General features: G+C 40.1%; 1 protein-coding gene across 1 annotated transcript in view; it reads left to right on the forward strand.

Moving 5' to 3' along the window:
• The window catches only part of IQCH (IQ motif containing H), a 64,819-nt gene that overhangs the window by 35,614 nt on the left and 1,844 nt on the right, over positions 1-27,361 (forward strand). The window contains exons 15-19 of the mRNA XM_032194525.1: positions 8,682-8,802; positions 10,191-10,477; positions 20,654-20,821; positions 23,797-23,922; positions 25,180-25,241. Coding sequence (XP_032050416.1) covers positions 8,682-8,802; positions 10,191-10,477; positions 20,654-20,821; positions 23,797-23,922; positions 25,180-25,241 — 764 coding nt within the window. The remainder of the gene's footprint in view (positions 1-8,681; positions 8,803-10,190; positions 10,478-20,653; positions 20,822-23,796; positions 23,923-25,179; positions 25,242-27,361) is intronic.

The raw sequence follows: 27,361 nt of genomic DNA on the forward strand, positions 1-27,361 counted from the left end.
CGTCTAAAAATGAGACTGATTTTAGGTTCCTCATTTCAAAAATAGCATTGGGCAAACAAAAATGCAGGACAAGATTATTGATGTATTTTACCTTGTTAACTTAATGCAGCATCTGAGTTATCTGAACAATTATTTTGCGACTTGTAAGGGATGGAATTTACAAACTCTGCTGAATGCCTCTGCAAGGCCTTCATCCTACTGTGCACTGCTTAAGTCTGCCAGTTTATAAAAAATTTCATCTTGAGGCCCAGATTCTAATGATATTCAATATCAAGTGAACTGCTGTCACCATAAATGCTCATTTTGCAGTTTGAGGCCGTTTGTAAAGACATTTGTTTTCGTATTGTTACCTGAGCATCTACTTGTGGCTGTGGTCAGAGGTAAAATTTGTGGCTAAGCAGACCTTATTCAGCCCTGCTTTATGTGAGCTGGAGGAAAGATGCCCAGATGCCCACTCGGAATTCAAGCAGTAAAGAACAGCGGAGAAGCAGTCTACCACATATGTTATTTGTGGTTATTTTGTTTGTTTTGGAATAGAGACAAGGCTGACAAAACCTGCAGTGCCTCTTGGTCTTCGACTTGAACTCACAACACTCGCAGTCCTCTTGCCTGTTAGAGGAAGGATAATGTTGCCTTCCTGTTAGTGTTGCCTTTTTTTGTTCTTCTAGCAGCCCTCACATAAAATAATACAGGACTGTGCAGAGATCCCACCGTGTTGTGTAACTATACATGTGTAAATAGTAGCTAAATCATGAGCTAAGATTAATAGTCAAATTAATTTCAGAATTAACTTTTATTACACTGCAACTCTTAATTAACCACCAGGACCAGCAACATGTGGCAAGTTTACAAAGCAGCAAGGCTAAGATAAGAAGATCAGGCTGAAAACAAAAGGAGGGATATGTGGGGATAAAGAGGAAAAGAGCCAAAATACAAGAAGAGAACAAGACACAGAAAAAGAAGCAACAAATATTCTCTTGAATAAGCTATTATAATTGGCCGTGGCTACACAGCCGTTTCAAAACTCTTCATTAAATGCCTGTTGTAGAAGAAGAAAAGCTATTTAATGTGCTTGGGCAGCCTACTGTTTTAAATGTTAGAGAGTTTGAATCTCGTTGTCTCCACTTGTGTCGCAGTATTTTGTCATGGTTTCTTTTCTTTATAGACCGTATCTTGGTTAATTCACTAAAATGTGTAATAGGAAATCAAAATCTTTTCAAAAGGTGATAAATCCAGAAAACCCAACTTTCAGTCTGAGTTGCATGAAGCAATATTCAGATGCTGGTTTCAGGACTGTGCATTGATTGCTTTTGGAAAATTGCAATTTCAAAGGCCAAGATGAAGTGCTGGCTCTTCCTTTATATTTAAGTGGTTTTGGTCAATATTCAAAAGCCCTGTAATAAGTAATTAGATGAACTTCGTGATTGCTTGAAAATCAAGAATAGTGGTGAGGAGGTTTTTAACTGGTTGAATGAGTTGCATTCACTATAACAAACCTGAAGCTTACATGTATGTACCATATCCTGTTGCTTTGCTGAAGCAGGAGTTCAGAGTAAAGAGCATTCTTATAAATAGATAAAATAAAATCATCCGTAGTCCTGTCAAAGAAATGTAGAAATGTGGTATTGCCAGCACACTGGTATGTCTGTCTGAATCATACATCTTCCCAACACTTTTTTTTTTCCCTTTCTGTTACCCATCCTCATTTTCACTGTTCTGATCACCTTTTGTAACACTGCCAACTTTGTTCTGGGGCAAGACTACACAAATATTGGTGGAACTGGGATGAAGTGCAAGCAATTGAATTGCTCTTGGTGTAACACCTAACGTCTGCTGAGTGGGGTCGTAGGCAAGTACTCTGTGCTGCTGCTGTTATTTATTGTACACATGCAATTGCAGGTGTGCTAATTTTTTCAACCTGAAGAGGGCCAGAAACTCTGCCAGATACACAGAAGATCCATTTACAGAATTTTGACAGGCTTTTAAAATTTCTTCTGTCCAATATGATATTTAATAGGAAAAGGGAAAGAGCTCAAAGACTTAAAGAAGAACTTGATTGCCAGTAAAGCAATACAGTTGCAGGTTGTCTCCTAGTATGGGCAGCGCTCTGTGAACATATATCTAAATAGTTTAAATAGTCACTGTATCTGCAAACACTCAGCAGTGCTCTAACTCAGTTTATTAATATATCTATGTAGCTGCCTTAGCGATGTTTCAGGTGATTGTTAAATCCTAACTAAAGCATGATAATTGTATTCCTTGGTTAAATTAAAGCCGTGATATCCATTCCTAAGACCTGGAATAATCAGATATGCAAGCTGTTGGTGTGTATGTCCTATTGATTTAATATGCTTCTAATCAGTACATAAAGCTATAGGCCTGCAGTGTTAATTTTTCATATGCTTACAAAGTACCCTTTGATTTTCTGTCACGCGTTAATTACAGCGTTTTGCCATTAAATAGGAAGCTTTGTGTAAACTAATTACTAGGTAATCATTGTCTACCGCAAGCGTGCTGTTTGTACCTTTTATTTTATTCTAAAAATGCACAGATCTCGCAGTCTGGAACCACTATACCTTCCAGCCATTAGCTCTCACTAATTCATAGCATTATTGTGTTAAGATTGTAGGAGTTGTAATTGTTGTGGTATCAGTGCTGTTAATTACCGGAGTAAACAGTTGAAATGGTGCCAAGGTCTATTGTACAAGGCAGAGGAAAGGAGGTTTAAATGTTACTTCCACCATCTGGGGACTGGAGTAGAGGCAAATGCTAGAAAACAGCAGTGAGGCAATATCAGAACTTCAGCTCCAGGGTTTGAGGCCATATGGATCCAGAATATTTTGAATCAATTGAATTTAACTGCCAGTTTTTAGCAATAACAGTGTGGAAGGAGAGGATAAAGCAAGAGCACTAAAGAAATCTGAAATCCGTTAATGTTATCACATGCAATAAAATGCCTGCTTGGATTATTTTAAAAATGTTTATTTTGCTAAAATCCAAAAAAAAGGAACACACAGGCAACTCTAAGAATAAAAGAAGTTTAACTGTGTGCTGTTTGTGAAATGCAGCACGGGTTTTGTCTGACAATTCCTTTAGTGTTACAGCTCAGCAATTTAGATAAAATTCCTGGCAAGTGACTGTGCATTATCTATACGGTGTCTCTTTTCTTTTTGGAATCGCATTGTTTGGAATTCATTATAAGCCTTTCTTTAGTGAAACAAGCCAGAAATGGGGGGGGGTTGGGGATAGATGACACGACTGAACAAAATTTATAGAGTTTGAAATATAGATAAACAATCCAGTTAGGAAAATCTGAGAGTATCTGAATTGATTGTGCATTTGCAGATATTAATTAAAATTCAGAAAAGACATGCTCAAATATTACTCATTTCATTTTGTATAAGTATTATCATCCCAAAGTCCTGAACTTACAAATCTTGAAGTAAACGTAGGATTTTTAAAATTATTTTTTAAAGGACTTTTAGAAAAGTATGAAAGCTGTGTAATGTTTTCCTCATTCTGAAGGTACGCTTGGGGAGCCTTGAAAACAAACCGAAGGCCATAATCTTGCCAAATAGATGCTCTTATGCACAAAATGCCAATGCACATAGAGTAGTTTTTGGAAAAGGAAAGCAAACTCTTTAATGAAATTGTCCTCATCCCAAATTAACATGCCGTGCATAAACATGCAGAATTATTTGACAGGCTTGTAGAGCTTTCAAGATCCTCCTCCTGCCTGATTCTTGGTAGCACGGGCTGTAGCGATTTTGTATTTGATTTCCCCACATATATTGTTTTCCGAGATGACATCTACAAAAAGGGATCTCGGCAGCATATTGCTGCTGCCAGTTTAGGAGTGTTCAGAGGAAATAGAAAGGATCTCTCTTTCTAAACAATCCTGGTTTATTTATCTTTTATTGGTCTGTTAGCAGATGTTGAAGCAGTTCAGGGCACAATGTAAACATGTGCTTTTCAATAGAGGTATGGTAAGTAGCAGAGTATACAATGAAACTGAAGCAATTGGGAGGGGTGTTTTGGACTAGGCCAGTATTTTTTGCTTTGTGTGCGCGTGTATGTAGCTGAATTTAGAATTAAAAGAAGTGCTTGATCTTTATATATTGAAATCCTCAGCGTGCAGAGTGACAGCATGAGCCAGAAGAGAAAACCATGGCCCCATGTGGTGTGAAAAAAGGAACAGCAGTTTAAGTGCTGGAAAGTTGAAAGAGAACTAACCTTCTTGTTCTTGTAGTCAAGGAAAGTGGCTGTTTTGTGCTTTTGTATTGAAGCATAGCATATGTGCCTCAGTTTGACAAAAAGCCTCTTGAGTCAAAGCAACCCTAGTCCTGTGTGCTGATCCAAAGCGAAGGCCGTGATAATGAGGGACGGGCTCTCAGGAAGCAGTGAGTAGATAATACTACATAAGTGGAGAATTCTGTGCACTGTTTTCGCCATTCTACTTAATGCAAGTCGCAGCCACGGTGAATCACTTGCCATACAGCTGAAATGGGCCATTAGCTATCAGGGAAAATTGTCTTTGCTACTTTCAGCAGATGGAGCAAATATTTTACAAAGCAATTTTACATACAAAAAACATTTGTGTTACTTGGTAATGATGGCTGTTTTACATGATGTTACCTTCTATCAGAACATACTTTTCCAGCTCATGGAAGGCAAAATTGGCACTTTTTAATTTTGAAATTTGCAGTTTATTATTAAATGCTTGGGCTCTCAATCAGGTTGCAAACTTTTAAGTAGGTAGGGTAATTAGTGTATCATATCCAAAATCATTTCAATTTTTACAATTCTTTCATATTGTTTGTTCACTGGGGTAGGTTGTGGTTCTGGCCAGCAGATATCTGTCTGAATTTGAAGAAATTGTTGAATCAGTTTGTTTTGCAAAATAAGAAGGAATTAAACTTCTCTGGACTGCAGTCTGAAAGCAGTTACTGGACTCTTCTCTTCTAATATTGCCGTGGTTGCTGATGTTATTGAGAACATAAGAATAAGCTGGGCTGGACCAATTCACATCAAGGCAGCTAGAATAAGTTATCATAGCTCCACTGATCACAATATAAAGGATATACTGTATAAACAGTGTGAATTGTCATAGTGCCATTGAAGTGGCATAAATTGCCATAGCTTCATTGACTTCAGCAAAGCTATGGCAGTTTGTTTTGCTGGGGATCTGTCTGCTGATTTTGTTCTTCTCTGGCCCAGTCAGCTTTACTTACTTGGAAGTTACTTTCTTCACTCTGTTTGCTTGCGAGGTCTAAATAATTTCCTTTCAATCTGATTTTTAGCTAAAAAGCCCCAGGACTTTCTCATGCATTCTGCTCTGCAGCCTCTTTCTGTCCCCAGGTCTTTCTTCCTATTTCTAACTCTATTTCTTCTTTCTATTTATTTACTTATCTTCTCAACAGGCTTTTCTTTGTTCACTGATCTTTCTCGAGAAGATTTCCTTCAGCATATGCCACATTTGGTCCTATTTTTTGTTGCAACTGCTATTCCAAAAAAAACTTCTAGAATTCAGCATGCAGAAGGGCAAGAAACTATTTTAGATTTAGAGAGAAAATGTGTAATTTTTTAATGCGTATTCAGCATTATAAAAATGTGCAAAACATTTGGACAGCTTTAAAGGTTTCTACGTGACGTAAACAGCATTTAGGCTGCTCATTTTTTACTTGTGCTGAGAAACATCAGCTGAAAGGTTTGAACAAATGCTCCCTGTTTACATTGAGCCTATGATTCTGAATTGTTTTGGGCCACATCAAGAGAGAAAACATTGGTAAGCTCTGCTGGAGATACCGTCCAATTTAAATGAAATTAGCCTACAGAGCACTGATCCTTTTAAAAGGTTTGACTCCATGAGTTGAATGTTGGATCTGGGCTTGAATTTGCCTAGTAAAACTCCCTATAATCAGGATTATTGCCTTTTTAGAGCTTACAGTTGCAAAAAAACTTCAGCTGGAATTCCAGGTGCTGATCCTGAAAAAGTGGTTGCTTATCTTCCTTGTGTTATCCTGGATTATCTAGGCACTCCCTGCTAAAAGCACTGTTATGTTGGGTCTGATCTCAAGAACATTTCTCAGATCTTCTTGAATCAGAAGCTTTTACATTTCTGTAAAAGCCCCCATCTTCTTCCAGTAACGTGTTTGGTTTAATGCACGCACCCTTCGCAGTCAGCTAGTACTGAGGGTGCTTTGAACTGCCAGGTGCTCCTGAGCCTGGTGATGGGCATCCCCACGGCCCTACCAGGCATTCTGAGTTTATCCCAAGCTGATCACCCCTTCACATGCTATTTCACCTTATTTAAGCAAGCAACACTGGGTCGATTGAGGAAGTGCCACAGGAATCTTGCCTGTCTGATGTCCCTCATGGACAGGCAGTAGCAGCACACGATGTTCCTCTGCAGGTAGGTGAGGTGAATGGGCTCTGTGTCTTGCCAGCAGCCTCCACGTACGAACCAGCTAAGTTTCTCTTCTGAGTTTGGAAGTTCTGCTTGATTTAGCACCCAGTTTAGGGAGCTTTCTTTCACGGCGGTGTGTGATCCGTGAAAACAACTCTGGCTAAAAGGAGTCACAACTGTCCCCAGCACTGCTCCGTGGAATTGGCATGGCTGCCCTAATGTCCCTCAAAATTGTTGCAGTGGGAAATTGTGGCCCAGTTCACATAGCCATTGTTTAATTTTTATTTATACAGGCTTGGTCACAGCACTCTCCAATGCTTCTACGCATCCAGCAGGGATTATTGTTATTTTTTCCCCGTCTAATTCGTCAAAAGCTTTCAGGCAGCCACAAAATACCTCTTCTTTTGTTTGTTTGTTTTTAGATTTCTGTTTAAATTGCTCAATACCCAGTCATTAGATCTCAGGGATGAGAGTCGGTGTGACAGAGGTACTGCTGAATGCACTGACAGGTGCAAACTGATTTGTAGGTCAGCAGCTCCATGACATTCATCATGGCTCAGCTCCTCTCTCCAAAGCTGTATTTATTTTCATTGTGCAACAAACCACCTCATCTTGTGACTTCTTGGCTTAGCAATATTTCAACACAAATACAAACCAAGACAAGGCCAACTGGTATTTGCTCAGTTTTCTGTTGTTTTAGTCAGCTGAGCTATCAAAAACCAAAATTGCTGGTTACAGATTTGTTTTGGGAGGAAGCTATCAGGTGGGACCCAACTCTGGGTAAATTCTGAACTTGGATCTTGCTTTTTATATAGTCCTTTGTTTTTGCTGTAAGGTTAAGATTATGCTTCGCAGTTTGTTGATACACTGACTTAAACCATTTTCAAACATTTTTTTTCAGAGATGTTTAAAGTCAACAACATACTTTTCTCCTTAGTATGTGACATGAGCTCACATAGCCTAGATCACTGTCATATCTAAGCACCTCAATATTTTTATGCATTTTTTCCTCAATTCCACATGATCTAGGGCACAGCAATTATCCCCCTTTTCTGGCTGGACAGCTGAGGCACAGAAAGAAAGTCACTTTTCCAAAGTCTCACCAGGCAGATCACATACAGGAACAAGATGCACCTAGGTCTTCCATATGTGGAGTTGACACCCCAATTATTGGCCCATGCTCCTTCTCATTTTTGCTAGATAAATCACAGTATGCTGATTTTGAATTTGTATTTTTGGTTACGTTATATCATGTTTTTCGTGACAAAACCCATCTCTTCAAATTCACTTATCTGGAAAAATAGATTTTTTTTTTTTTTCTTATTCTAGATGTTAGCCATAAGGTTTTATCATGTTCCTCCAGAGCTCCCGATAATATGATTGTGGCTTAGGACATTGCTAAGATCAGAGGACAGTTGGTCATCTTCTGAAGCGCTGGATGCTGGAGAGAGAGAATGTAAAACAGAAGCAAAGAGGCCCAGGGGAAGCAGGAGAATGCTTATGAAGCAGCAAGGAAAGGAGCCTGAAGCAATAGAGTCAGGGTGCTTGCACTTTATATGCTCATGTACTTCTGGGACATTTTTGAACAGTAAAGGCGATGCAGTTAGTTTCTGTATTTAATGGGGTTGTTTTGTGTGTGTAATAATATAGTGAAGAACTTGAAACTAGGAAAAAGCTTGTTTATCTCCTATAATATGACTAATCATATTCTACCAAAGATAGAGGCACTAATGCACTTCTGAATTTGTCACAGACTGGGGAGTGCAATAAGAATATCTCCCATTTTAAAAACACTTGTGGTTGATTATTCCTCTCCCCCTTGCTTTTTTTTTGTGACTAGAGGCTGTTTGTGTTATATAACAGCTCAAACATAGAGTCCATAGAAGTATTTCTGGTATATGTGACTATTTCAATATGCTCAGATCCAAAATATAAACAATGTAGAAGTTATTGACTGCTGGTATTGATCCCTAAGCAGTTACCAAGTGCTTAGCATTTTCAGTTGCCAGATCAAATTATTGATATAAATTATAATGAAATAGATGCTGCACTGAAGGTGGGGGGTGGAATTGTCTTTCAGAGAAGGAAAAATTTCAATAGGAGGGAAGAGTAGTAAGTAGAAAAATTAAAAAAGGCTTCCTGACTGTGGGTAAACAGTAACCACATTTTTTTTTTTTTTTTTTGCCTGTTGGAGGCCTGGTTTTTAATCACCCCACAAGCAGTTTTCATTTCTGTAGTAAAATTGCTTGTGGTTCTATTTAATTTGTTTCTGCAGGAGCCAGCTTTGGTGAAGATCTCCCAGGAGCTGCCGGGCCTTTTAGCACAGCACGTACAGCCAGTCAATGAGAAACGATTCCCTACATGGGAAAAATTCCTCCAAACATTTCTTAGTCAAGGTAAATAAGACTGCAAAGTCGCTGTTAAGTGTTATAAGGAGTAATTATACCATATTGTATGCCATATTCTTGTTAATCTTGGGCCCATTTAAATATTTATCTCCTTTTATTTCTCCATTATGCTTCAAATGTTCATTTACGAATGAATTATAGGCAGCTATTCTATCATTCATATGTCCTATCCAAGCATTTAACCTCTATTAATTCTGGTTTGTCCTTCTTACATAATTCTAACTCAATAAGCACCAACTCCTTAATCCTGGGTTTCTGTACTGGAGGCTGTCACATTTGGCAAAGAACTTCTTTAGAGGATGCTGGCATGTGAGTTTGCACACAGGTGAATGTAAGAATATTTCATCTTTGGCTGTTGGTGAGCATCTGCGAGTCGATTTTCTCTCCCATAGGACTAGGATTCAAGCTATATATGAACTCAGGGTGCTACATATATTGCATAAAGTTAGGCCTGGAGAAAAGCTGAGCTTTCCCTCCAGTGTTTGCTTTTCAAGCAGGTGGGATCACTGCTGAGAATCAGTAATGCAGTGCCTTATTGTCCTTTACAGTCCATTGTTACAGATGCCTAGTTAGACTGTTGCCGTGCTCTTTCTTGCCCTCCAGCCAAAGGAACATTAATAAGTTCCAATCTGAGAGCTGGAAGTTTTATTCGCGTGGTGCTGAGAGCTCACCAGGGCTTCCTGCATTAACTCTATTATGGCACCTTTGCATCAGAGCTGACCAGCATCCAACTAGTTTGTCCTAACTAAATGAGTTACGGCATTATATGCAGTAAAAATGCAAATCCATAACACTAAGCAAATTTCTCTGTGATTTTCCTATGGACAACCATGCTAGGAGTTGTCAGCTTTTCCAGCATTCCCATCTACATACCAAGTTCCTTGTGTGGGTGAATACCAAAAGGCAGACTACGTATCTCAGACCATTGTATGGATGGGAATCTCCAAGAGCAGTTCCCAGCAGGAGACACCACTCCCCAGAGGTCCTGACACTGTCATTTCACTGCTGTTCTGGCCCTGGCATTTGGCTGCACTGTAGGACAGTCCAGGGTTCATTCATATTACCCCAAAGCATACTCCTCCTGTCAGATGTGTGATATAGTTCAAGTTCAGAACTGCTTGCAAAGCATCTGCAGATCGAAGCCGCTGGTTGAAATGTTCAGTGCTATAGTAGCTGAGATCTCTTTCTTTTCTAAGAGATTCATGGGTCCTAGCTATGCTGCTCACATTACATTTATTTACTTGCTCTATCTCCGTAGCAGTCCTCCCTGCAATGTCTGAGCACAATAGGAGCTGGATGGTTTCATTCTGTGCACTCTGAAGAGCGTCGTATGTGAATTTGATTACTAGCTTAACAGCTAATTCATTTCTTACTAGGTGGTGTGATAGAAGCCTTCCCGCTCTCAGAAAATGTCACAAACCTTACAGTGGATATGCTGATAGAGCCAACAGGCGAGATAACAATAGTGTCATCTGGAGACCAGCTCCATGCTGATGGACCTTTGCGATCATCTGGCACTACCATTCCACAATGTTCTGTTGATCCAGACGTTCTTAATTCACTCTGCTTAAAAATTGGAGAAACCTGTAAATCGAAAGGAGTGCTTGGTTACTTCTCAGTTGATTTTGTGACTTTCATCCATCCACAAACAATGGAGCAGCAGGTGAGTGGGGCAGATACACTACTTCATAATGTCCCTCTGAGATCAAGAAATGTCTGCTTTCCTACTTGACTCCAAACAATAGTCAGGAGAAAGCTTTGCCCTTTTAAACATTTTATTTCTCAGCGGTGAGGCCTGTGGAGGTAGATAGACCATGTGGTTATTTTAACAATAACATAAAATTTAGACCTGATCTGCCAGGTGGACCTGAGGAACCTTTTACATCAGCCTGAAGAGAAACAAGCCAACAAAGCCTGAAGGGTTTCTTTCAAAGCTGAATGATTAAAAAAAAAAATCTGAATTTTTTCCACTGACTTTTTTTCCCACCTAAATAAGCGTATTTTGCATGAAGCTGGTACTTACAGATGGTGGTCTTATGGGTAAGATCACGTAGTGTATTTTAGTTTTCAAAATGTTCTGAATCTTTTGTGTTTTGCTCAGGAAAAAAAAAAAAAAGAGGGATTGTTGTACTTTTTGAATTAACCAATGTCTCTATAACAATGCAGATACAGTTTGAGGATGAATCTAAGAAAGAAGTGATATTGACAATTCTTATGCCAAATAGGATGGTAGTGGTGAACGGCTGGGTTTACATTATTTATGGCTAATTTAAGTAGAGAATAGATAAGTAGAGATAGGAAGCAGTCCAGTTATCATGTCTCAAAAAGTTACAGCCCTGAGTCAGGAGTTACTGTCTCTGAGCTGGTACAAAACAGCTGATAGATTCATACCTTGAATTTAAGTTCCCACGTCTTCCAGCTGAACTCACCTTGCAGCCTTTCCCATTGTAAGGTCTCTTGCCTCTATCCAACTATCCTAGGAGTCTTGTGGGAGATTAATATGTAAGAGTTTTACCTTCTTGTGAGTTTGGTTGGTATTGGCCAATAGGCTTGGATATTAAGCCAGGTGTACAAATTCAAAGCATAATGCTAGAAAAAAATAAAGCAAATTCTGGGTGAAGAGGTTGAGCTTTCAGTGTTCAGGTAGTGGCCTTGTGTTTGAAGGATAAAGAAAATGAGATATTTTTAAAAGAAAGTAAAATTGCTATTGGTAGTGATGGATAGTGTTGTTGAGCTTGCTAGGTACAATTGTACAAATTCAAAATTAGTATTTGCATGCAGATGCTCATTCAAGATCTCAGCATCAAGTCTCAATTAATTGTATTTCCAATGTATTTCCCTGGTTTTTAGGTCTTTTGCCGTTGCATGTGCACTCATCTATTTATCTGAGCAAGTTTGTTGTCTTGTACAATCCTCAGTTAGCAAGCTCACTGTTTAAAGACTGTTTAACTGTAAAAGGAAACGTGCCTCTGTTTAATGGGATAAGCTGGGATGGCTGGACTTCTTAAAACATGGTGTGGCTACATGCACTTGAATCCATTTGGGTGTCAGTTTCGCCTAGGCAGCTGAAAATCACAGCTTGTATGGTGTGAGAAAAGGCTCTAAGCACAGGGCTTGTATTTAAAACCCAAGAGTTAGCATATGGTATCTATTGGCAAAAGCTGGCTCTTTGGCAGGGCTATGATAATTGTATTCCATTTTAAGCACAGAGGAGGCTTAAAATCAGACTTTTGGTAACTGATACCACTGTAGGGTGACTGTGGTAAACCAGAGAATCAGAATAAGGTTAGCTTTGAAATACAGATCACAGTTACATTTGACTCCCAACATGTATTTACACAAGCATTGTAATTAGAAGTGTGGATAAGCCATATTGGATAACTTCCACGTAAAGTTGCTTTAAAAAGATTAAAGGCTGACATTCTCACCCACTGAAGTCAATGGGAGTTTTGCCAATCAGTTCACTCAAGCCAGGAGTTCACCAAAATGTAGAAATGCTCCCTAAATTATTAAGGTTGTGATGCTTCCTGGCATGACCAAGGACATATTAAATCTATCAGTGTTTCTTTTGGTCTCATTCTTCCTGTTTGTTCTGTCTTGGTTTTCTTCCCTTGTTTCCAATTGATTCTACCTTAATATTTTCTGTTTGTCAGCATGTACGACAACTTTAACATTATTTAAGCACAGGTTTTTAAATTTAACTAGATATAGAGGCAATTAATGATGCCATCTGTCTTGTGAGAGAGAGATTACACAAAAGATTGTGCTCCTGAAAGCACTATTTTTTTGGCAAACAAGAAATCCTATTAGACTCTAAGAACATTTGCTCACTAATTTCAGAAGCGCCCATTTTAATGCAGTAGCTGAGAGGCTCAGATACATTTCCCTGGAAGTATAGTATACTTAGGCATTCTTTCAGAGTTATATTTTATGGAAAATATCAACTGATACATGATATTTTCAGTAAAACAAAAAATTAAATATATCATTGAACATCTGTTACCAGTACTGTCTGAGTATTTAAATACTTAAAAATCCCTGAAACCTTCATAAAGTTACATGCGACATAAATACAACTCTTTAAGAAATGTGAAGGGCCAAATAAGTGAAAATGTATTTCTGCCGTTGTGGACTGAGCAGGCACATGCTGCAGTGCCTGGCCTCACACTTACAAACCCTGTGTGCTTGGGCAAAGGGGACCCTGGAGCGGATAAGCATGTATTTGAGTTTCAGGCTCTTCATTCTGAAAGCCTTTAAAAATCTATATGCCATGTTTATAAGCATAAAATTAAATTTGGTATGAACAACGAGGTACTGCTTATATTTTTAAGGCTGCGCCTGTTAGAGAGTATGTTCCTTCAACATACTGTTTCCTTCTACGTGTTGTTGTGATATTGTGTCCCCGTGGAGCGATAGAAGCAAACAGACTCTGCATGATGGATAAGTAACAGTGCGTGGCTGTCCTACAGGCAATTCCAAGGGAAAGCTGGAAGGAGCATAGAAATGAGACAGTAATCCCTGTCTGGGTGAGGGTAGAGCTTTGTGCCTGCCAGACACGGCGGTATCTTTAATCTCTTGCAGTTTTTGGTGTCTGTCTAACAGGAGACAAGAGGGATGCTGCTCAGCTCTTCCTTGGGTTATGACAGAACTGGATGAGGTCGCAGTTTGCAGCCACAGCACTGTGGGAGGATCTAACCCCTGGCAGATAGTCTGCACACCCGCACTGCAGTCTCCTGGACGTTGCACTTTACTTGTAGCACACCATTGTTTGTTTTTTTTTGTTTTTTTTTTTTTTTTTGTACAGCTAAAGCCTGAAGGGAGGGAGCTGAACTTCTCCAAGGCTCAGCTTGGAGTCGCAGCGCTGGGCTAGCTGAGGAAGGCAGCGAGGATGCTGATGGCATCGCCTCTGCTCTGTCTGCCCCAAAGTGCTCCGTGGGGGCGAGCAGGTGAAGGCATCCAGGGGACTACATGCCCGCTGCCACCAGCCTCCTGGCTGCGAGGGGCTGAGAAAGCTGGGGCATGGTGAGCTGCTCCGCTCGCCTCCAGCATCCGCTTCCATCTCGGTTATCAGCAGCTGCAGCTTGCTCCCTAGGGGAAGGCAGGTGGAGCCACGCCGTTCTCAGTGTCTTGGGGAAAAACACAGAGGAGAAACATCAGGTGCTTCACTCGGACTGAGTCACTTCTGATTTCCACTTAATTCTCCAGAACTGATCTCTAAGAGCAAGGCCTTGACCCTTTGAAGTGAAGCCCTGCACAGTATTGACTGAATGCTTCTCGGATCCCATCCTGACAAGGAGTTGCACCTAAATAAGTCCATTTAATTGAGTGGGACTGTTTGAATGCATAAACTTACATCCATGGATTTGTGGACAGATAATTTGGAGAAGCGGGGTCGTAAGTCACCTTTTTCATTGGTCTCATAGATTGCACAGCCCCATACCTTTTGCAGCGTTAGCAAGAGCGCTGTGTTAAGTTGTCTACCAGGGAAGAAAAGGATAATATCTTCCTGAATGCTCATGAAAGAGAAATCTTGAGATGGCACTACGAAGAACTGGGGAGGCCCGGGGGGGTGTTCCCATCCCCATCCATCCTGCTCAGCCCTGGCATAAAAGGGCCCCGAGGAGGCATCAGGGCTGACAGCCTCAGCCCCATGGGCAGGTCTGGGGTTAGGAAGAGGGAACTGGAGCAGACCTCACAGACCTCTTAGCCCATCGGTCAGCTCTGTCGCTATAATTTAGGTAATGCTTTGAGGGATGCTTTCGGTGGGATGCCGCCTTCTGTATTCACGTGTGCATCCTAAAATTATTCCCAGCGTTTCCCTACAGAATGTTGTAGTGTTGTTTTCAAACAAGAGACACAGTTTTCTCATTAACCACCTTCCAGTCCTGAATTCAGCAGGATAGAGTTCAGGGCTGGTTTTTGGGCCCTAAAATTTCTCAGCCAGCACCAGACCATCCCACCAGCTGCCACGAGATGGCAGCCGGTTAAGATCCTGTCTGTGGTTGCAGCCGAAATAATCAATTCTATTGTGAATTTTAAAAGTCATAAAAGAAGCTCTATTTTCAACACCCAAGTAGCATTAATATTTTACTAATTGACATTTTTACAGTGTCATTCAACCACTTCTTTAAAAATAGCAGGTGCGCTCTTTACAATAATGCAGACATCAATACTAGATGCAGATAAAACAATTATACTGGAGAAAGAAAAGCTATAATTTAGTAACTGTTTAAGAATTTATGTTTCCCTCCCTTCTCAAGTTTATGCTTTAAAGCTGAAGCATTTTTATGGTAGTAGTAAAGAATTACACTATAATTGTGACTCTGCTCACTTGAGATGTCTCTACCACGAAGCACAGGCTCATCAGCCGCGCATGCTCCAGGAGAGCATCTCCTGGCAGCACTTGGCAGCCTGTGTAAAAGGCAGCAATTCCAGACTTGATCATATTTCCTCGGACAAACAGCCAGTAAGTCTTGTAGGATGTATTTCTAACTGGTTTTTATCCAGTGGTAGGATTCTGGAAAACCCTAATCTATGTTTTGAGATCTAAAATCTTAACTAGTGCCTCTACTTTTTCTTTTTGACTCCAAGTCAGTATAAAATCACAAATCTGATTACCTTTGAACTTTCGTTTGTTGCTTGAAAATCAAATATCAGTTCTAGACTTCACAAGTGGACTCTGTTCCAGTTTGATTTCTGAACACGTACTTTAAATAGTGTATGTTACACTATTTGCCATGCAGTTCTGTAAGGATGTGATGTTAAATACCTGTGACTGCATAAATGCACTTATTGTATATCCTCAGATAATGAGGATGGACTGAAGTATTTTAGCTATTTGTTAATGTTTATGATTCTATCACTCTTTTAGCTTTACTTAAACTTGAACTTTGCACAGGCCTTCTTCTGATGGCTTCTGATTTACTGGAGGAAATGATAATTCAGCTGGTCAGTAATTGCCTGACCTCCACAGGCGTTGCTTTATAAACTATGGAAATACATTCATTAAAACACACACACACACAGAGCCCCAGCTCAGACTTTCAAGGCATTCTATAAGCTTTTGCCACTCATTTTGTATTACTTTGAAGGAAAACTTGTTGCAGTCCTGTAGATGGTATTAGAGTTGAGTCTAAACAAATTTTCTAGTCTGTTCAGAGGACAGCCTAAACTAAGAAATAAGTCTGCTATGTCTTCTCTTCTGCCTGTGCGAGCTCTGTGGAGCTGTTGGACTGCTTTAAAGACTACATGCCACAAATGTGGACTTGGGTTGATGTTTCTAAGAAATGGGTTTTGTGTGTTTTGTTTTGTTTTTTGTTTTTTTTTTTTTGCTTGTTTGTTTTTTTTTTGATAGACTCCAGTAACAGCTACTAGTCTAAGTTCTGAGACTAAGTGAAAAGCCTTTAATAGATTTCAGTAGTCTCACATCCCAATGAGTAGATGTTTTAGTTGTCTGCTAGAAATGCCACGTCCTGCTTGTTTCACAGCTCTGTCAGTGCTGAGCTGAGAGGATAGCCCTCCCTTTGAAACTGAAACCCTGCTGGAAAACATTTTTCCTGCTCTGCTGTAACACTATGCAGCGGTAGAAACTACATCAAGATCTGTTCTTCACTGCTTTTATCTGATGCTGTGTAGTTTTTCTGCAGAGCTCATGTAGTTTCACTCTCACCTTGCCCTCCCTGACATTTGCATCAACTGTTTTTTCCTTTCAGCTGTTTTAACGTTTCGCAGTTTGCACAGACATTAATAGCCTGCCTGAGCTCCTTCTCCTAGTTATGAGTGGTCAGAAATGATGAGTGCCCTTTCATTTGCCATATACAATCTAGTGCTACAAAGCATGCAGGGAACCAGCGAACACTTGGGTGAAGCCTTCAGTGAAGCCAGTGATGGTGGGAGCAGTGCGGGAGGTCTGTAAATGGTACACCTTCCTCCTCATCCAGTGCTCTGTCTCTGAGCTGCAGGAGGAGCCAGCTGTGGCATCAGCTCTGCTATGAAAGCCTCCTGCATCCTTCACAGAAACTATTCTTTCAGCTGAGGAGTCGTGTCTCTTTCTGGGGTGATTGGTGCCACCGTTATTAATGCTGCTTTCTTCTCCACCATACTTCTTTTCTGTGCCTACCTCTTTGCTCACACCCTGTATGATGCTTCATTAAGCCTGGCCAGCAGCAGCAGGACTGCAGAACTGGAAGAAGCAGCCAAGCTGAGAGCTTCCCTTGCTCTGACATTTTAGTATGGCAAAAGAAGCAGAAGAAAGCAGTAGGTATGTTTAAGTTACATTGCCCGAGTTGCTTTTGTCTATATGATGTGTCACTCTACCCTATTCTTACTCTGTCCTTGGATGTTTTTCTCACTTTACTCTTCTCCATGTCTGCAGTTGATGGCAGCTCCAGCTGTACTGATTTAGCTTAGTCTCTGCATGCAAAACAGCACTTGCAAAGCAGTGGAAATATGTGAGTTTGGCGTGAGTCTGGTAACTTCTCCACAGAAAATGAGAAGTCATCAACTATTGAGCCCACCTAATTAGAATTCTTTAGATGCAGATATAAAGGATTCTGGTGCTTTTTTCTTTGTTTATTACAATTAATTTTAGGTCATTACACTCAGGGGACACCTGCTAACTTCAATATGGTCAACACGTGCTTAGTATGATATAATGCACTCCCCCTGTCCATTTGGGAGTATATATTGATATATTATTGGTGAAAGGTGCTGATAAAGCCAGCAAACAGATGTCCACTGCCTAGTTCCAGAATAAGAGCACTATAAGCAGCTGCACAGCAATTGTCTTACATGGCTCCACCAAACAAACGCAGGCCTGCTGAACTTCCATCCTTGCTTGAGACTACAGGAAGTGCTGCTTGGTGTTGATTGGGACAATTTTGCAAAGAACGCTTTTGACCTTCAGAAACTGGAATGGGACTTCGAGATTGTTCCACTGAAGAGTTCAGTCAGCTAGCTGCTAATGGTCTGGCCTGCATTTGTACTAATAAAATGGAAAAAAATTGTCCTGTTCAAATACCATGAACATGAAGTTGCCCAGGCCCTGTGCCTCTCCTGTTTCTGTAGCAGTACAAAGGGAATTTAAAGGTTATTTCTGGATTTCCATGGCAAAAGGGAATCCCCTGCTAGGTTAAAGCTGGAATCTCATGCCATCTGATCCTTCTTTCTCCCCACATTAGTGATGGTCTGGGACACATCCAGGGCAGAAAGGGACATGGCTCCAGTGCAGCGTTCTGCAATACTCCTGAGCCAGCAAAAGCATCCTTGGGGGTGATCCCAGCTGGCACACATTAATGACCATTTGGCTGCTTCAACTTGCAGTAGGGGTGGTTCAGCCTCCGGCTCCGGCCCAGAATGCGAGGAGGTGGACAGGTGGCTTGCAGCCAGGTTTGCCTTCCTTGTGCTCAGGGCTGGGGAGACCCACACCCAGGATTTAAAAAAGCAAAAACCACGATGAATTTACCAGTGTGGAATGTAACCGTGACTGATGTTTAAGTAGGTATTAATGAAAAGAGTAGCAGGCAGGACCGGGGAGGGCACCTTCCTTTTTTACATGGCAGGGCCATCAGCCCCCCCTGCTGATGTGAGCTGTTTTGTAGGCAGTGGTACGAGGCTGAGGTGATGAAGCCACGTCCAAAGCAACTAACTGGTGCACTCTGAAAGTAAACAGAAACCTCAAACTGGAATTTGGCCATTCTTATAATTTGCAGCATGAAATTTTCCATGCTAAGAGGTTTTTTTCCTCTAGTGTGCTATAGCCCCTTCCTTGGGCAGGGCTGAGGCTAGAGCTACATCCCTGTGCAGGGGGCATCCTGTAGGGCTCCCCGTTCCTTCTCGGGGACTTGGAAGGTGCAGTCGGGCGTTAGAGCCAGGATGGCTTGCTGGGTTTTTAGTTCAGGTTAAGTGAAATGCATCACACAAGTAATTAATGGGACTCTTCTCTGGATGTGAAAATAAAGCAATGTCACTGGCACGTACTTTAATTTTAGTTAGTGACAACATGGGATGTGTTGAGTAGCTTTTGCAAAATATATGTGCTATCCCACGTTCTGTGTGGTTTGTCTGTGTCTCTACCAGGGCACGATGAATTTGGCTTGTGATAATGACTGTTTATGTTTGCCAGGCTGCATTTTCTGAGACTTTATCTGCTGTTAAATGCTAGCCCATTCTCTACACACCGCCAGAACACAAGCCTTGTATTTATCCACAGTGCGGATACACTACTGTCACACTACATCTTTGGTTAGCTTTCATGGGTTTTGCATCTCAGCCACTTTCTGGTCCGCTTTCAGCCTAAGTTGCCTTCTGCCCCTCTGCTCGTGCAGTGACAAAGCTCCCAGATAGTGTGGGTATTGACTTTGAGGGTAGAGCGAAGCAGATGTAGTATTAGGGTCTGGATTAAGAGTGACCAGTTCATTTTTCCCTGAGCTGGTGAACAGTCCTTGGATGTCCAGGCTTTTCAGTTGTCCCTGCTCTTCTCATATTGCCATCTCTTTCTGGAGACAAAGATTTAACTGAGAATCCAAAATACAGCTCAGGCAAGGTTCAAGGCACGTTTTGCTGTTACTGATGTGTTGATAATATTTATGGAAATTAATGTAGCATTTTTACTGCGTGCACGGTTTAAAATTACTACTTAGTTACTGGAAAGGTTGGCACATACTGGAAAAGTACAAATTGATATGAAAGTTCCTTCCTGTCTTGCAGAAGTGATGATAAAGAATAAATTATTGAAGAAAATTAAGCATTGTAATTGGGGAACATTCCCTATTACTAAGTAAAGCCAGCTATTTGCATCCGATTTGCATTTTATACCATGCAGCAGGAAATATTTAAGTTGACAAATAGGATATTTAATACAGCAACAGATACTTGGCAGTTAGTTATTAACAACTGTTACTGATGTGATTTATTCACCATTATAAAAAGGGCATTACTATGTGAATATGATTCAGAAATTAACTCCAGTTTACCAAGAGGCCTTGACTGCCTGACCTCTTAATATCCTTATAATGATGCCATTTAACATTCAAAGGCTTATTCAAGTCATTCACTGCTAGATTTGTTTTAAAGGGGTTCACTGTAGGGCAGATATTTGCGTGCGTTAACATTTCTCATTGGTGTAGTAGGCACAAGCATTTTTTAAAAGGGAAAAACTCATGGGGAAAACCGTGCTCGGGTTGTTGGGGGCGGAGGAGCCTTGCAGGAGCAATCCGTGGTGCTTCCTTCTGCTACGCCCTCGACGCGGACTGGCTCCACAAATCTTGCATGAATTCCACAAGCTTTGATGCTTGGGTATAACTGGACTGGCTCCACAAAGGTGCTTTAACTCCCCCTGAGCAAAGTGGGGTTTCAAGCCTCAACCCTTCTGGAGCTGGGCACCAGCATCCTGCCTGTACTCATCTGCACTGGCAAATGCCAAGTGTGCCCAGAAGCCCAAGAGGCTGAGGAATTCAGCTGCTCATACACTGCAGGCTGGCCATGATTTTAGCTGCAAGGCCAGCCTCCTGCACCTTGAAGTAGACCAGCCACCCACGGCTGGGTTCCCTGGCTGGAGAATCACAGAATCACAGAATTATCCGTTTACTTTTTCTAATTCTTGCTAAAATCTTGGCAGTACAGGTAGCTGTTTTCTCCTTAGCCTTTCAGTTTTCACTGAGAATTTATTTTTTGAAGCCACTTAGGAATTCTGATCGTTCCAGTTTGGAAGGGATGCCCCAGCACAAGGAAACCATAAGTACGCATTATCAGCATGCACAAAAATAAAGGCATAGATGACAATTGCTGGGTTTCACCTTTCTTGTTCTGTTTCTTAATGCACCTGTTTGTGTTTCATTAGGTATGGGCAACAGACCTTGACCTTTGCTATAGTGACCAGCTGGCCTTGACTCAGCTCATGTTGTATGTGACAGATGGAAACCTGGATTGTCGCTCTAGCCTCTTTGAAGTACCTCTTGGATCGAAGAAAATGAAAAGCCAATGTACTCAGCATAAGGAGACAAAAACTGTAAGCAGTGATTTGTTTACAAATCAAATTATTGATATAAATTACTGCACAGTCAAAATCCGTCCTAGATCACTCCTCTGAAGGAACTCAATAGCAAAATTGCTACTTTTAGATTTTAGAAGGTTAATAAAGTAAAAAGGATACTATCACATTAGAAATTAAAAAAAAAAAAAAAAAAAAAAGGTTCTGGATGCCTATGGGTACCTGATTATTTATCTCTTTTTTATCAGACACGGAATTGTGGTAGCAACTAACTTCTAAATATTTTACATAGCTTTCAAGTTATAAAAAATTCTCTGTTGGTTAAGCATTGCAAGAAACAGAAAGAGGTGAAAGCACTGCTCTGACTATGGGAGTTACTTAAAAGCAGTCAAGCAGAAATATGAGCCTTCAGCTCATGAGCTCTGATTGGGAATTAGAAGTGAGAGCACTGAAGTTCTGTCCCAGCTTTGTGCCTTCGTGCACACAGCTGAAGGTGAAACAATCAGGGCTATAACCACAGAAGGATCTGAACACACAAATCCCTCCCAGCTCTCACTTGAGTTAAACCCAAATGTTGGTTCTCAGTTCACTCAGTTCTGCATAGCACTGGAGCCATCTAACTCTTCGGTGTTAATAATCAGAATTAATATTCAGAATTAATTATGGACACAGCCGTTTGAACAGGGAGGAAAAACTCATAGTGCCCTAACTGATGTGAGTTCCCTAAGCAGGAGTATGCAGCTGTACTCCCTCTTGCTTGCTCTCTCTGGACCCGAGTTATGAAGCCCAAGGGGAATAAGCCGTGAAGTCTCCCCTGCTTGATCTTACTGCTCTCTGTTGAGAGCTGAGATTCACCTGCACTCAGTGCCATGCGTTGTGCATGGAAAGGCACTTGGGGCTCTCTCTGGGTACTGCACACATGAATGTAAATAAAATGATATTTGTGTATTGCTTTGAAACCCATGTAAACACACTGTCACAGAAGCATGGCTAACATATGACTCTTGCTTGGTGATCTATTTATTAATTTCGTTATTGGTGCAGGACTTAACATGGCTTCTCAACCTAGACTGTCCCTCTTTAAAGGGAAAAAAGGCTTTAGAAAAGTCAGAGCATAAGAAACATATGTGTATGTACATAGAGATATAGATGTAAGACAGATGCTGGTTTCACACATCCTGACTGAAGAGTCCCAACTCCCTTTTCTTGTACAAAGAGCAGGAATGTAGCACCATTCCAAAAATGTCTGGAGCTGTAATTCAGAGGTTAATGAGCTCTTGATCTATTGTTCTTGTCAAGCAACCACTTTTAGTTGGAGAGAAGTAAATTAGATATGATTAGTCCCAGTAGTACAAGTTTTAGAAATGAAAAGTAATCAAGTAGCAACTTTTTTAATTAAAATTCTGTCAGAATTAACATAAATTGTCACTGTATCCTTTATTTTTCTTCTTTCTTTAATTCTGAGGTTTTTATCTCCTTAAGAGTTAACTACAAAGATACTGTTCTGTCTGGAAAGTATCTTTAGGGAAAAAAACAAACAAACGAAGAGACAAATGCTTTTACAGCACATGATCTGTAATGAATGATTAAGTAAAACACTTTGTGTAAAATTATGATGTTAATAATGATTCTGTCCCTTTTAATTTATTATATATTCTCAGTCCTAGTAGGTTTGATTTTGATAAAACGGAGCAGCAACTCAGTTTGTGTGATGATTTTATTTTTAGAAATCCTTCTTTGAAAGAACAAATTTCCTAGATACTGCTGCTACTGTAATTATGTACAAAACCAATCACTCATTATAGTTAGGATACATTATCTTCTAGACAGATGAGGCTAAATAAGCAACACATTAATAATTCATACTGCAGTTCATTATGCATGTGTATGCATGCTTTGTAGCTGAAATAAGCACCTCATCAACCTGATGCCAACCCTTAAACAATAGTTCTGTGTTATTGCAGCCACATTCAAGTTTACGCTTGTTAAACTGCTACTTGGATTATTTTATCAAGCATTCATTTATTTGTGGTCCCCTACTGCAGAGAACAGATTTTGGAAGCTCCTTTTTTAAGTTAATGACTTGAGCAATGGGTGTTATTAATTCTCAGAATATTATAAACATGATTAATTTTCAGGCAGAGATGTATTATATAAGGATTTCAACTATGTCAACTTAAATGAGTCAATGTCAAAACAAATATCATTTTAGAAAAAATACTGTAAATTACACGCTTCAATGTGCAGTATCCCCACTCTGAACAAACAGTCCGGTATTAAAAAGATCACAGGAAAGGCTCATTTTAGGAGAACAGCTCTATTCAGTTCTGTGCAATGCAACATCTCTATTCTTTTGAGCATTGATAGAGTTTAAACTCAAATGTTGCACTGAATTTTATCCGTAGCATGCACTCTGCTGGTATCAGCTGAATAGCTCCTTGGAGGCACCGGGCAGGGTCTACTCAAAGACTTGCTGGAAAAATGATACTCAAAGGAATTGCATCCTCCGTCTTGGAGAAACCCACTTGAAATTTGGCTTTAGAGAAACTGTTGAAAATCTTTTATCCTTTGGCAGAAACTTCGTATTGTTCACCTTAGAATTTCTGCTACCAAGAAGAGCTGGCTCTAGAACAACACAGTGTTCTGCAGGGCAGGATGGATTCAGAAGGTCCTGACAACAGACACTTAGAATGATTTCACAGGGCTTAGCTGCTAGTGAATTTGTGAAAATGGCAAAATGTGGCTCATAAAAAGTAATTCTGTAGACTTCATCTATGATAAACAGTTTTATGCACAGTGTCAGGTGAGGATTTACTTTTGCTGCATAGAAATGCCTATGTTCAATGCACGTTGCTATGAACAGGGATTCCTCCAAAAGGAGTCAATGGTCTTACTCCATGCTACTTAGAAAAAAATGTTTATTTAGATAGCAAATTGTTAGTTTCTGATATAAAATGTCATGAAAACAGAGAATCTTGTATTGTTTTCTTCAGCCTTCTCCAGGAAGCAACCGCTGTGCAGTAGCGAGCAGTCAACTGAGGCACTCCAGTCTTTCCGTAATCTACTATAATGTTCTCCTCCAGATGTGTAAAGCTCACGGTGTGGGATTTGACCTCCAGGTATAAGCAGGAAAGATTAGAAAACATGATGTTCACTCTGCATAATTTTTGTATGTAAATTCTAATATGCTGAAACCACTTAGCACAATGTAAAGTTCAAGTGTACTGTTTAGCATAATATAACGTTTAAGTGTTCTATTAGACTAAAAACAGAGCAAGGTGTTTGCTCAAGAGTTATACTCAAGAGGACTTGTAAGAGTAAATCAGAATTGATTTGATTTTAAATTGTTTTCATGATGCTAATTAATGAACTCTAAATCGCATAAAAGTCTTCAGCAGTTCCTGTAAAAATTAGGCTAACATTATAACACTTAGCCTACTTTAGCTGGGATTTGAGTCTTGAAGAGCTGCAGTACTGAGATACATCACCTGCTTTTTGGCTTCTGACTGGAATCAGCCAAGGATGAAGAGCATTACCATTTGTATGTTACACCACAGGGAGTGAGGCTGTGTCTGTCTTGGAGACTACAGAGAGAACGCTGTCCTGGCTGGTTTGTTTGGGTCGCTCTGTGGGTAAAAAGGGTAAAGGCTGTCAGCCACGAGCTGTGCTTGGACTTAGGACAATGCTAGCACAGAATTTTCATGAGAGCACTTGGCTATAATATGGCTATATATCACACATTTCTGTACCCATAATAATATAAAATGATAATATAAAATGCTTAAGGCTTGTGAACAGAATTATACAAAGAAAAGAATTAAATGTAAAAAAGTTCAGAAGATGTTATGCAAGACAGAACAGCAGATAGAGATTTCAGATCCTAAGGCAGAGGGTTTCATTTGGAAATGCACATTATCACCAGTATCAGGCCCATGATGAACTAGAGCAGAAGTTAATGAAAGTTCATGTCCAGTTTGTATTTAAGGAAAAGCACAAACTTTAAGAACAGGAAAATTTTCAATGTCTTAATATAAGTTAGTGTAATGCTTTTAGAGGGTAACTTGTCTCTTGATAAATTAAGTGTAAAGGGATAGTTTTTCAGGTACTTATGACCACCTGCTATTGCACTGAATCAAAAATATTTGCCATCAAATAGACTCTGATGAATGTAATCTGCTTACATAAAGTTAATGTATTGTATTCTCTACAATATTTAGAGTAACAATCTACTTTACTGAGCAGTAAGCCATCACAAACAATTCCAAACTAGTCTTTCTTAGATATGACTATGAATCTACTGTCCCTGTACAATCTATTTATTATAATTATCACTATTTTAGGAATAATTAACACGGGTTTGTCTTTCTACTTAACAGGAAAAACAGGGAACAATTTTTATATTGTATGACGATCAGAAGCGATACAGATTGGGAATGATGTAAGTACACACTGTCAGTTACACAGGCTGATAAAGAGTTGGGAACACAGTTGATCTGCAGAGAGTGGCACCACGATGTATACTGCCTTGGGCTCCAACAAAAGTGCAGAAAATGAACAATCTGAACAGCACACACTCAACAAACAAGTTCAGTGACTGTCACCTACTGTCCAAACAAGTACAGTGACTTTGCATAGGGTTGTCCTTTTGAAAAGTTTTTGGGAGGCTTTAAGCATTTTGGTAATCAAAAAAAATGTACAGGAATCTGCTCAGATTAAAGTCTGACTGCACTGCAGACTGAAGGCATAGAGCAATTCACTGTCAGTAGCAATCTAAATGTGAGAGCACACACATTAGCACAGGCATACTTTACAGGCAACGTTTTGAAAAACCTTACTGTACACGCTGCAAAGGTCAGAATTTAATGCCTTTTATATTGCTCTTTACAAAGTGATCAACAGCAGTCGGAGAGACTACGGCAGGTCTGATAGTTCAATAATGCTTCAGACATATGAACCTCTCCTAAGAAGTCCAAGAAAGCATAATCTGCAAAAACTTCATATGCAATGACTGAAAACCTCTCCTCAGAGGAAATTTATGTGAAGTTTACTGCCAAAATAGGACATGATGTCTGACAGGCAGAAATGGTCTGTTCTCAGTCTGCTCTTTGATGCTGGTGCTATTTCATTAAAGACCTGGATAAGAAAAACAGCTGCCTTGAGTATTGGATGTGACTGCAAGTAATTTATAGGGCAGGAAAAGAATTCAAAATTATTTTGACAAAATGAAGAAACAAACTGTAAAATAGAATTACGTCCAAGTGGAGCCAGGTAAAAGAAATTGCACTTGGCAGTAGTGAAGATGAGGAACACCAGTTTTGCAGAAAAGGATCTGTGAGTTATAGAGGTTTACAAACAGTATCATAATCTTATGGAAAAAAGGTAAGAAATGTACTTCTAATGTCTTCCAGGTAAACAACTCCTTTCATTTGGAGGGAGGCAATGAAAATGTTATAGAGGTCTAGAAAATATGACTTACAACAAAAGACTAACTGGAGAGAAAGGGAGGAGGCAGAAACGATATCTGCTAAAAATATAAAAATTGAAACCTCTGCAGGAAGGAAAAATCTGTTTTCTATGTCTTTGCTAGTAAGACAAAGGAAATGGACTTACCTTCCAGCAAGAAAGGTTCAGTTTTAGCATAAGGAAAAATGTTGATAGTAACGAAAATGAAGCACTAATTAGATTTTTCAGTGAGGTCATCATTGACGGTGTTTAGTAATAGATGAGACAAACCTCTGTCAGAATGAAATAAGTAGCATTGATCCTGCCTTAGCACAGAGCATGGACTAAATGAATCCTAAAGATTGTTTCTAGGGCTATGGTTCTTCCACTTGTTCTGAGCTTCTTGTGGATGAGGCTGTGGGCAGTAAACAAGCCAGCCAGATCTATGTAAAGCTTTCCAATGCAATTTAGCCTGGAAATATTTTCAAAGATAGAACAGTTTGAGGTTATAAAGTCACTGAAATATCTAAAATATCTATATCATCCGTTTTAAAACGTTGGAGATACATCGTCACTTCTAGTCAGTAAATGAGGGACGTTGTCAGGGAGTGTAGTGATAGGACAAGGGGTAATGGCTTTAAACTAAAAGAGGGTAGGCTTAGCTTAGATATAGGATGAAATTGAGGGTGGTGAGGAACTGGAACAGGTTGCCTAGAGAAGCTGTGGATGCCCCATCCCTGGAAGTGTTAGAGGCCAGGTTGGATGGGGCTTTGAGCAATCTGGTATAGTGGGTGGTGTCCCTGTTCATGGCAAGGGGTTGGCGTTAGATGGTCTTTACGGCCCCTTCCAACCCAAACCATTCTCATTCTATAACATTCTTCCTCAGCACAACGTCCTATTCTGTAAGACAGCATGTATTGAGACTCTGTACGTAGCAGTGAGAAACCAAAGCCCCAAAAGATAAAATTTGTACTTCTAAGTAAGCTACAACAACCTAAGAACCACTGATGCTGCTGAAATTCCTATCCGATGTCTTTCACAAATCATAGGCAGAAGTAACAGTTCTTTCAAAGTAATCCAGAGATTTAATGTGCTCTGGTGTCTCAGTCCTAACTC

This window comes from Aythya fuligula, chromosome 11 (genome assembly GCF_009819795.1).
Source record: "Aythya fuligula isolate bAytFul2 chromosome 11, bAytFul2.pri, whole genome shotgun sequence".
NCBI classification, from domain to species: Eukaryota; Metazoa; Chordata; class Aves; order Anseriformes; family Anatidae; genus Aythya; species Aythya fuligula.